General features: G+C 44.0%; 1 protein-coding gene across 1 annotated transcript; it reads right to left on the bottom strand.

Moving 5' to 3' along the window:
* Positions 1 to 2,288: 2,288 nt before the first annotated feature.
* On the bottom strand, positions 2,289 to 10,888 carry ATP6V1G1 (ATPase H+ transporting V1 subunit G1). The gene is made up of 3 exons (XM_075835405.1): positions 10,695 to 10,888; positions 8,834 to 8,934; positions 2,289 to 2,851 (listed from the first exon to the last, which is right to left on the bottom strand). Exons 1-3 carry the CDS (start codon positions 10,774 to 10,776, stop codon positions 2,678 to 2,680), a joined length of 357 nt encoding a protein of 118 aa, XP_075691520.1. The 5' UTR covers positions 10,777 to 10,888; the 3' UTR covers positions 2,289 to 2,677.
* Positions 10,889 to 11,090: the final 202 nt, after the last annotated feature.

The following is an 11,090-nucleotide window of genomic DNA, read 5'->3' as shown; positions in this document are numbered from 1 at the left end:
CAGAATAGCTGCCATTCCGCAGCATTAATTGACATGCTGCAGTTGAGGAAACTGCAGCATGTCAATTTATGTGCGTTTTTTTACGGTGTGTGGGGAGGATATTTGTTGAAGTCTCACCTATACTGCTGCTACTGTAATTTGCTACGGATTTTCCTCAATGAATCCGTTGCAGAAAATCCAAAGTGTTTACGCCGTGTGTTCGTACCCTTAATCAGCTGAGGTGCTGGGGGTCAGACCGCACGAATCGGACATTGATTACCTATCCTAGTGACTGCCTTATTTGAATATGGCATTACAGAGTTACAAATCCCCTGCTTTCCTGCTGATCGCCCCATAATGAAACCACACAGAAAACAATGCGCACTGAATAGGGAGTACAATTTGACATAAATGCAGACTTTGTCACTACATCTGACATCAGTTAGGTTTTCTAGCGTTGATAAACATCTTATTTCACAGAATGTATTTGTACACCAAGTAAAGATTTTCTGTTTCACGTTATTTTCATTGTGGAAAATCCGAAGCGTAGAACAGTAGCAGCAGAGTGGATGAGATTTGAACAAATTCAGCCAAGAAACAGTTCATAAATTGACCTGCGAAGTGTTTTTTTAATCTGAAGCACGTCAATTTATGCTTCGGAATCGCTGCTCTTTAGTTGAAGGATTTCCCCATTGAATTAAATGTGGGGGTAAAACCTGCAATAGGCAAATGTTGTGATTTCAGCGGTGAAAGAGCTGTGATTCCACCCCTTCAATGGTTAAATCAGAAAAAACTTTTTTGGGTTTAAATAAAAATAAACGAATTTTCACAGCGACGCATTTTAGTTTTGAGTGCAGTACGGCCTCCTGGGATGATGTTTGAACTAGAGCGGTCACATGGACTGCAGCATCATCCCTGGAGGCCGGGCCGCACGTAGAACCGAGGGACGTATTGCTATGACAATGCCTGGGGGTAAGTATTAACCTTTTTTCTTTCTAGCACTGGTTTTTGCAGTGGAGATTCCACCCAAAAAAAAAGCAACACAATTTGGTGTGATTTTTAAGGCAGAATTCTCTGCGGGTCCCAGGGCGGATACGCTGTGTACTTTTACTCCACGTGTACTCAGCCTAATACTATACAGAGATTATAAAGAATATATCCAAATAGAAACCTCTGACTAGTGTAACGAAAAAAAATAGTACACGGTGCCGTCCCAGAAACATCCGACTAAGAAACAAAAAAAAAAGGAAAAAAACGTTCCAGGACATATCCAGCACTCATAAGAGTACATACTCTGATGAGTGCTGGATATGTCCTGGAACATTTTTTCTTTTTTTGTTATAGTAATACTATACGAAGGCAAATTTTGTAGGTTTGCTAATGCATCACACGAGCCAATGCTTCCAGTGGTCTCTATGAACTGGTGTTCTTGATGTGCACTCACATGGCAAATAAAAAAGCCTGAGGGTATGTTCACACAATTAACAAAAGACTTCTGAAAATACGGAGCCGTTTTCGAGGGAAAACAGATCCTGATTTTCAGCCGTTTTTTGAGCAACTCGAGTTTTTTGCTGCATTTTTGGAGCTGTTTTCAATAGAGTCTATGAAAAACGGCTCCAAAAACGTCCCTAGAAGTGTCTTGCACTTCTTTTGACGAGCCATCATTTTACGCACCGTCTTGACAGTGACGCGTAAAATTACACCTCGTCTGAACAGATCGTAAAACCCATGGGCAGATGTTTGCAGACGTAATGAAGCAGTCTTTTCAGGCGTGAAACTACTGAATTACATCTGAAAATAGGTAGTGTGAACATACCCTTAGAAGTATGCACAAATGGAGAAATACACTTACAATCTTAGGCAGGGGAATTTCATCTTTACCCAACAGCAGACAATTTCTCTGGATCGCACTCCCCCCTCCTTTAATCTATACTGCTCCATATTCTGTCATTACTAGGCCTTGTGGTAGAGCATTCTACGGTTTAAATACCCTTACTGTAAAGAACCCTTTCCTATACTGATGTTGGAGACACCTTTGCAACAGGTAAATTTGTGGTTTAATACAGCTCCCCTGTTCTGTCACTTTAGCTGGTGACAGGAGAAACTCCGCTAGTGTAATAAGTTTGAATACAATAGCAATTGCATATAATGAAGTCTCTTAATACAAGAACTTATACCTACCGCACCTACAATCCTGAGGTATATATCAATAACAAATTTGCTTTTTCCATAAAGTCTGCGCTTTATCCACCAGTAGCATAGAGTATATGTAGTGGAGAATAAGGTTGTACTGCAACAAAGACAACAAATTATGAAGGAAAACTGGAAATATTTTAATAGGTAGACAAGGAAATGCAAACTAAGACAATCAGTAGAAAATCTGAGGAAGACCCGATTAAGACACTCCTTCCTCAAACTAGAAACCGGCGAATCTTCAACACTCAGAAATTCCCAGCTAACGGTTCCCCTTTCACATAACAAGAAATCTCATATTGTGTAATGGTTAACCCCTTGTGTAAGGCTCACGGTAAAATCTATATTATCGTACACCCTACTGAGAGCCGTGCAGGGCTCTACCAACTATTACATTATGACTTTGCATAGACAATAGGGCAGTGCTATTTCCAGGGAGAGAACTGCTCATGTGCCTGGGCACAATGAGTGAGTGTGAAGCTAACCCGTAAACACATAAAGGACTTTAACCATTAATACGATAGTTGATGTGAATTTCTGGCTTTATCTCACACACTAGTGACAGTATTTGGTCTAAAACCGTCTCTTTGTTTTGCTTATAGTTCTCCTGGACGATGGAGATCTTCTCAATGGTTTCCTTTTCCACTCCTTCACTGCAGCTACCATGGGAGCCCAAAGCCTAAAAGATAGAGACAAAGTAAAATTATTCGAGAACAAATATCAACAGACCTCAACTCCTATTTAACTACCATGCAAGCCAATCAGAATGAAAGCATGTACAAGAAAGGTACAAATCCTCCACCTACATACACTGTAAAAAGGAATCCAGAATCTAAGACTCATATAGCAGCACTTGGATAAAGCGTAATCTTTGTTAAAGGATCCACAAAAACAGATCTTAGGAGATTTAAAATCTTACAAATTCTGAAAGCGTACCTTTAAGGATCCTTATGTGAAGTAACTGTGCACAGTCTCTCTCGTAAACTCAGCTGGTTGTGCTCCAGACTTCTACGGCCTTTAGTTTCTAGGATTGCGTGTAGTTGGAAATCTACCATTGTCAAACATATCAGTTCTCATAGAGCTGCTTTTTCGATCACATAGAGAATAATATCCACTACGTCTAAGATCTCCCTGGTCGCCAATAACTGTGAGAACGCTCCCACTCATCATTCTTACTATTCGGATACAGGTTTGAAAGGGGTTGTCCCATCTGGACAAACCCTTTCCATACGTACTTTTAAGACTTATAGATGTGAGAGGTGTTTTCCTCTCAGGACCCTTCCTCTATGAGCCACTACAAAGAGCAGCTCACGGTCTGAAAGACTAAACCCAGTTTCCCCAGCGATAACAGCTGGACCCTCTGAGCAGATGAATGGCTGGGACAACTTCATTTTAAGAAGAGTTAGCCCACTTGGGACCTTTACCTTAAAGAGGTTGTCCAGTTTGGGGGCCATTATTTTATACTGATGACCTATCCACAGGATAGGTCATCAGTATATGGTTGGTGGGGGTCCGACAGCCAGACCCCGCATTGATCAGCTGTATACAGTGGTCAGTGCCTTCTGCTTCCAGTGCCGACCCCGGAATAACATCCGGTGCCCAGAGGCAGCCAAAACAGCTGAGCTGTGCGGTATCAGGCTGTCGGACCCCACCGATCATATACTGAAGACCTATGGATAGGTCATTACTATTATTTGTCCACATCAGGAATGTGACAGACAGATCAGTCTTCAACTTACACACTATAGACCAGACGTCAGCAACCTGTGGCACCTGGTGCATGGTTTGCTGGCACACTCCTCTCTCCTGGTGCCCAGCATCGTTGTGTGCTTGGCAGCGCTGAACATAGGGAGAGAGAAGCGCTTCATTATGCAATTTTTTCCTAGATTAGCATTTCTTTATTATTCTTCAGTTAGGGCCCACGCACATGACCGTAAAAATTATCCGTAATTGCAGACCGCAATACGGTCCGCAATTACGGACCCATTAAGCTTCCATTGGCCGTGGACACCTTTACATATCGCTATGGATAGGTGTCCATGCCGTAGAAGTGTACCGCAAAAGATAGGCCATATCCTATCTTTTGCGTTTTACGAGCCGTGCTCCCATACTTTGTATGGGAGAATGGACCAAAAATGCGGGCTGCGGCCGGCTGTGCTCGCAATTGCGGGTTGTGATTACGGGCACGGCCGTGTGCATTAGGCCTTAGTCCCAAGATATTCATGCTTTTATGGTGCCCTCACCGATTGTGATAAAGATGTTAAGTCTAAATAGGTTTTAGATTGGGAGCAGGACCTGGGGGCGGGGGGTGTACGACACGGAAGACTGGTTAACGGCAATTAAATGGATCAAACATATTTCAAAAGGAGTACACCAGTTGGCACTAGCACATAAATTACTGCTCAGATGGCGTTTGAGATCCGGGTCGAAGTTAAAGGTTAATCCCGATTATTCCGATTTATGCTGGAGGAGTTGCGGCCTCCGCGGCACGTACCTACGTGCTTAGTGGCAGTGTCCTGACCTGAAGTAGTTTTGGTCCACAGTTTTACGCCCTCAACAGGCTATTGACGACCAATATTACTATGTCGCCAGATTTGTCATTGTGCTTTCTTCATGCGAATAAAATACCACCTCATGCTCAGACAGTAGGATCGCACTTATTAGCTGCCAGAAGCGCAAGTGCGAAATCTTGGAAAAGGCCCACAGTTCCTTCTCTCTTGGAGATTTGGGCCTCTGTTAATATTGCACACAAAATGGAGTCACAATACACAGGCTACACTTAAGGTTGAGGGAAAGTTGCGAAAAGTTGGGCCTGTTGGGATTTGGAGTTCCTATGATGTGAGCCTCTTATAGGCCTTGAGTAGTCTGCATAGATAATGGGTGTGTTTTCCTGTCCTTGCCCGGGAATGGAGGAGTGTCGATGTACCCGGCTGCATGAGTCTCATAGTACACGGATGTGTTTAACAGATCTATATTAGTTTGTGCTGCTCGCTACAGAGATTTGGTCATCTTTTCTCTTATTTCTAGTTTGTTTCAATGTAAACTTATGCACTACTTTGCTGCATCAACAAAGTTATATATTCATAATGACTATTGTAAAATTCAAACGTACCGTTTATTTCCACTCAAAGTTTCATGTCTACCTGTGATTTGTATCAATTGTTTATGCAACCCACAACATACTACTGCGCATGTGATGTAATCATTGGCAACACTATTTGAGGTCTTTCTTGTATACAGTTTTATACTTTTTTTTGTAAAACCCAATAAAAAATTTTGAAAAAAAAATAAATAATTGGCAGCTCTTTCCTATGATCAACCCCCCCCCCCCCAAGCTGGTGTTCAGTAGCCACGGTCTCGCCTATGTGCACCCCCCAAATCTGGTGCTCAGTAACCAGTCTCTAATATATGCACCCCCCCCCCCTCGAAGCTAGTGTTCAGCACCCCCAAGCTGGTACTCAATAGCCACAGTCTCTTGTGTGTGCAGTCCCCCACCCAGCTGGTGCTCAGTAGCCGTGGTCTCTCCTACATGCACTCCCTACCCCAGCTGGCGTTCAATAGCCGTTCATGCTCACATGGCACACTGAGTACTTTTTTTTTTTTTTAACCGGCACACCATACAAAAGAGGTTGTCTACCCCTGAAATGGACTATAAATGAAGTTCTGTTTATTTAAAAATCAAGGACTGCTAGGAAGGGTCTCCTAAATAAAAGCAGCTTCCTTTTCCTCCTCCTTATGTTTCATTATAAATCAGTCTAGCCAGAAGCTTCAGATGTTAAATGATTCATAAATGTAACAATTTTTCTCAAAAAACGATAAATTAGGAAATATTTTTTCTTCAAAGGCTTGTCCCATAAGACATAATTAAACGTCACAATGTGAATGAATTAATACATGATATAATGAATGTCCACAAACCGATATGCTCAATGTGCTTTACAGTGAATAATATGAATGAGAATACGGATTTAGCAGTAAATTCAGAGTGAATGAACAGTTAGGAGGGGAAGAGGGGCCTGATAAGTGGAGAAGGCTGCATTTTCTCTAATAAAACATATTACAAAAGTTTCTTATATTCCCTTGTACTGTTACATTTATGCAAAGTTTGTTGAAAAGCTAGTGTCCATTTAAAGAGGCTCTGTCACCAGATTTTGCAGCCCCTATCTGCTATTGCAGCAGATCGGCGCTGCAATGTAGATTACAGTAACGTTTTTATTTTTAAAAAACGAGCATTTTTGGCCAAGTTATGACCATTTTCGTATTTATGCAAATGAGGCTTGCAAAAGTACAACTGGGCGTGTTGAAAAGTAAAAGTACAACTGGGCGTGTATTATGTGCGTACATCGGGGCGTGTTTACTACTTTTACTAGCTGGGCGTTGTGTATAGAAGTGTCATCCACTTCTCTTCACAACGCCCAGCTTCTGGCAGTGCAGCACTGTGACGTCACTCACAGGTCCTGCATCGTGTCGGCACCAGAGGCTACAGATGATTCTGCAGCAGCATCAGCGTTTGCAGGTAAGTCGATGTAGCTACTTACCTGCAAATGCTGATGCTGCTGCAGAATCAACTGTAGCCTCTGGTGCCGACACGATGCAGGACCTGTGAGTGACGTCACAGTGCTGCACTGCCAGAAGCTGGGCGTTGTGAAGAGAAGTGGATGACACTTCTATACACAACGCCCAGCTAGTAAAAGTAGTAAACACGCCCCGATGTACGCACATAATACACGCCCAGTTGTACTTTTACTTTTCAACACGCCCAGTTGTACTTTTGCAAGCCTCATTTGCATAAATACGAAAATGGTCATAACTTGGCCAAAAATGCTCGTTTTTTAAAAATAAAAACGTTACTGTAATCTACATTGCAGCGCCGATCTGCTGCAATAGCAGATAGGGGTTGCAAAATCTGGTGACAGAGCCTCTTTAAATCCACCTCACCCCAGCTTTATAGATCTACACACCCGATGGCCATGCCTAACAGAAACAGACCTGCTGCACTCAGAGAACACAAGGACATTTCATCTTAGGCTGGGTTCACACGAGCACATTAACGTCCGTAATGGACGGACGTATTTCGGACCGAACTCAGTGCAGGGAGCCTGGCTCCTAGCATCAGTTATGTACGACGCTAGGAGTCCCTGCCTCTCTGCAGGACAACTGTCCCGTACTGTAATCATGTTTTCAGTACAGGACAGTAGTTCCACGGAGAGGCAGGGACTCCTAGCATCGTATATAACTATGATGCTAGGAGCCCGGCTCCCTGCACTGAGTTCGGTCCGGGACTTCTGGCCGAAATACATCCGTCCATTACGGACGTTAATGTGCTCGTGTGAACCGAGCCTTACACCTGAGAAGACTGGTGTCAGCTTTCAAGCATGTATAATAATGAATGCATGCAGAAGACTAATTCAGGCGAACCGTGCCAGCCATTATCACTATATATTACTCTCAGTTTGACCAACTCCGGCATTGTGCATTTATTTACTGTGATTTTCAAGGTCACGCAAAACGTGAATATTAGACAAGTCCAAGTGGAACAAATTACTGATCACAAGGAAGAATTATATGTGTGTGGGGGGAGAACATAAAACAGGATCCTTCTCCAACAGTATTTAAAGTGGACCAGTCACATACAACTTCAGCAATCTCATTTGACTATTTGGTTTTGAAATTGCAGCAACCATCAGGCTAGATGCACACTCAGCGTTTAGGAGAGTTTTTGGTGGCGCTTTTTGCAGCCTTCGTTTTTTACGCTGTGGCCAGATGTTACTTTAGGGGGGAGAACACCCAGGGCGGATACGATTCGTAAAAGTGCACAGCGTATCGGTCCTGGAACCCGCAAGGAATTCAGTCCGAAAAACCTCAAATTGTGAAGCAGATTTTCGGGTAGAATCTCCGCTGCGTAAACCATTTAAAAAAAAAAAAAAAAAAAAAAAGTTTATATTTACACCCGGGCGATGCGATTCTCTGATCTCTGCATAGTGCATCCTCCTGGGATGACTCTGTAGTCCATGTGACCGCAGCAGCCTGTGATTGGCTGCAGCAAATGGGATGAAACATCCTCCCAGGAGCCCGGCCTGGACAGAGAACAGAGAATCGGATTGCTATGACAACGCCCAGGAGTATGTATTAATCTTTTTATTATTTCTAAAACAAAAAGGTTTCTTTTGTAGTTGTGATTTTGGAAGAATCACAGCTTTTCCACCGCAAAAATTCCCATGCTTCTTATTGCAGGTTTTAACTCTCAATTGACGTCGATGGGGAAAACCCACAGCAAAAGAGCAAGGATATATATTCTAGAACTGCTTAAAAAGAACCTGTCAGCAATAAGTTTTAGTAACTCCGGCGCCATAAGTTACTAAAACGTAGTTCTTTAAAGTGCGCTCCATTATTGCTGGCACTCACAGGTATGTTCCGAAATTTTCCTGTAGCCCCATATAGAAGTGATAGCAACTTGGGTAGATCAAAGCTAGCGATAGGTTCCCCTCATGGAAAAAAAAAAAACGTAGTAAAACCCCTTTATTTACCACATGTATTACTGGCGATATTACTCTAGTGTGAAAGGGGATGGTTGAACGGTTGTAGGAAAAAGATTGACACCACCTCCCAGTGGTTCTAGTTCAGAACCAGCCCGCTGCTCATGTACAGACTTATTACATACCGCAGCTTCCTTAGCTTTGAACTCCTTATCACGCTGCAGCCGGTACTGCTCGATCTCAGCCTGGGCCTCCTCTTTGGCTTGTTTCAAACGTCTGTTCTTTCCTAGAAGAGAGAAAAGTGGGAGTTGTGTGATGTTAGATGCCACTTGGAAACACAGCCATCCACAACCAAGTATCCAAGGCCACACTGCTGCCAACTAAAGCCTGGGAGACAGGAGTCCCTGCTACCAACAGCAATATCCATGACCCTACCGTGGAGCTCCAGCCTCAGCTACTGACGTGGCTATGACTTTGCGGTCAAGATCAAGGCAACTCCACTTTCATGTGTCCCCGAGTCAGGTCTGTACAGTGACTCGGTAATGCTAATGTATGAAAGCAATGATCACATGGCAGCAGTGACTTATTCTGGGCAGGGGTGGATATTTAGCCTCTGCAGTTGCACAAAGGCCCAGAGGTGGGAGGGGTGTTTAAAACAAGTATGCTGCTTCTCTTACCCCAACCGGTCTCCCACAAACCGGGTCCACACTGAGTTTTTTTTTTTTATATACAACCCCCATGTGTTTCAATGAGGGCTCAGCAACAAAAAACTGCATGCTAAAAACAAGAACGCACAGTGTGAACCCAGCCATGAATTACACACACTGCATCATCCCAGTCAGCCAATCACAGAGACCCTGCTTATCTGAGCTGCTCTGTGATTGGCTGAGAATGATGCAATGTGTTGAGTCTAGACACAGATGGAGAAAGAGCAACAAGTGCTGCAGCCTTCAGTACAGATAATTAACCCCTTCACTGTCCTAGACCACCGGGGATGTTACCATTAACCCCTTCACTACCATAAACCACCAAGGATGACTTTTTTTTATTACAGTTATTCATTTTAAATATGAGCAGATGTAAGTTGTGGGTCTGCAGGTGGAGGGGCCCCACGCGCTGTTTATGTAGAGACCCTCAGTTGTCTGTGACGCCCTCATTCTGGGCCTTCGATAATAAGCAGATGAAATAAAACAGGATTGGAACATATATTACGTAGGAAACAGCATTTGCTCCTTTTTCCATTCATGGTCCTCAAGATCGACACTGGGCAAAATGTAATAGACTATATTCACAAGTATCTTCCGTCTCTCTGGCTTGGATACACAGGTGGCGCGTCATGAGAACATGGCATTTCTGTATGGTGACGATGGTGGCACTGACCTACAGGTGACCAGCGCTGGTTGCTGGGCAATGATCAGAACAAGTGTGGCCTGAGACTAAGCAAAGAGATCACTAAAGTCATCTGATGGACTCCATGATGAATTATTAAAGAGGCAGCTTCTAGCGTTAACCCTGAATTATAATTACCATATCATGTCTGTAACCGCAATACATTTACAACTCCACACCCCCTCTATGTAAATTCTCAGTATTTCAAACCCTTGCGCAGGACATTAACCCCTTCTGCCAGGACTCAGATTGCACTCTTTTGGCCGTCCCGTCCCCCCAACACTCACAAAAAGGCGCAACATGACGTTCTTCAGGATAAGGCGACAGCTGCTGGAGAAGTCATTGCTGCATAAACGCCATAGGGTCACATCATATGGATGCTGCCCCCTCAATATAAAGGAGAGTCCTGCATAGTGACTGCAGTACCTCCCTGACACCACTGAGCGCGATAAGCAACCTGTGGCTCTTCAACTGTTAAAACTACAACCCCCAACATACTCTCGCAAGAAGACAACTGGCACCACATAAGCCGGCAGGCCACACGAGGAGTTATCTCAGGGATAATCCAGGCCAAGAGCTGGGGGGATACAACAGGTTGTCAGGACATGTGACCGCCCTGAAAAACCAACAGGTAACCATAGTAACAGGTGCTCTCACGTTTCCTGGCCTCTGCCACTCTCTCGGCCGCCCTCTTCTCCGCCTGGAGCAGCTGCTGGATCCCCGCTGACTGACTCGCCATGTTACCTCGGGTTTCTGACTCGCCGTTCACCACAATGTAAGAGCTCTCCGTGTCAGATGACCGGACACGTCACTGCGGAATCACGTGAGCACTTCATTCACTGTCGCCCCGCCCTCCGGACCTGTGACAACCACGTGATGCTCGTCATATGACCTGCCAGCGGGAGACGTTGATTAATAATGGCCACTATATACTGAGGATCATTCATTAACGGAGATGTGATCACGTGTTAGAAGGGGAGAATACACTCTAAATCATTGGGCTCTAACTTGAGGAAAATTGAGGAAAATTTCAACTCCCAGCATGTCCTAAGA

This window comes from Rhinoderma darwinii, chromosome 8, assembly GCF_050947455.1.
Source record: "Rhinoderma darwinii isolate aRhiDar2 chromosome 8, aRhiDar2.hap1, whole genome shotgun sequence".
NCBI lineage: Eukaryota > Metazoa > Chordata > Amphibia > Anura > Rhinodermatidae > Rhinoderma > Rhinoderma darwinii.
This window is presented reverse-complemented; position numbering and strand designations above follow the sequence as displayed.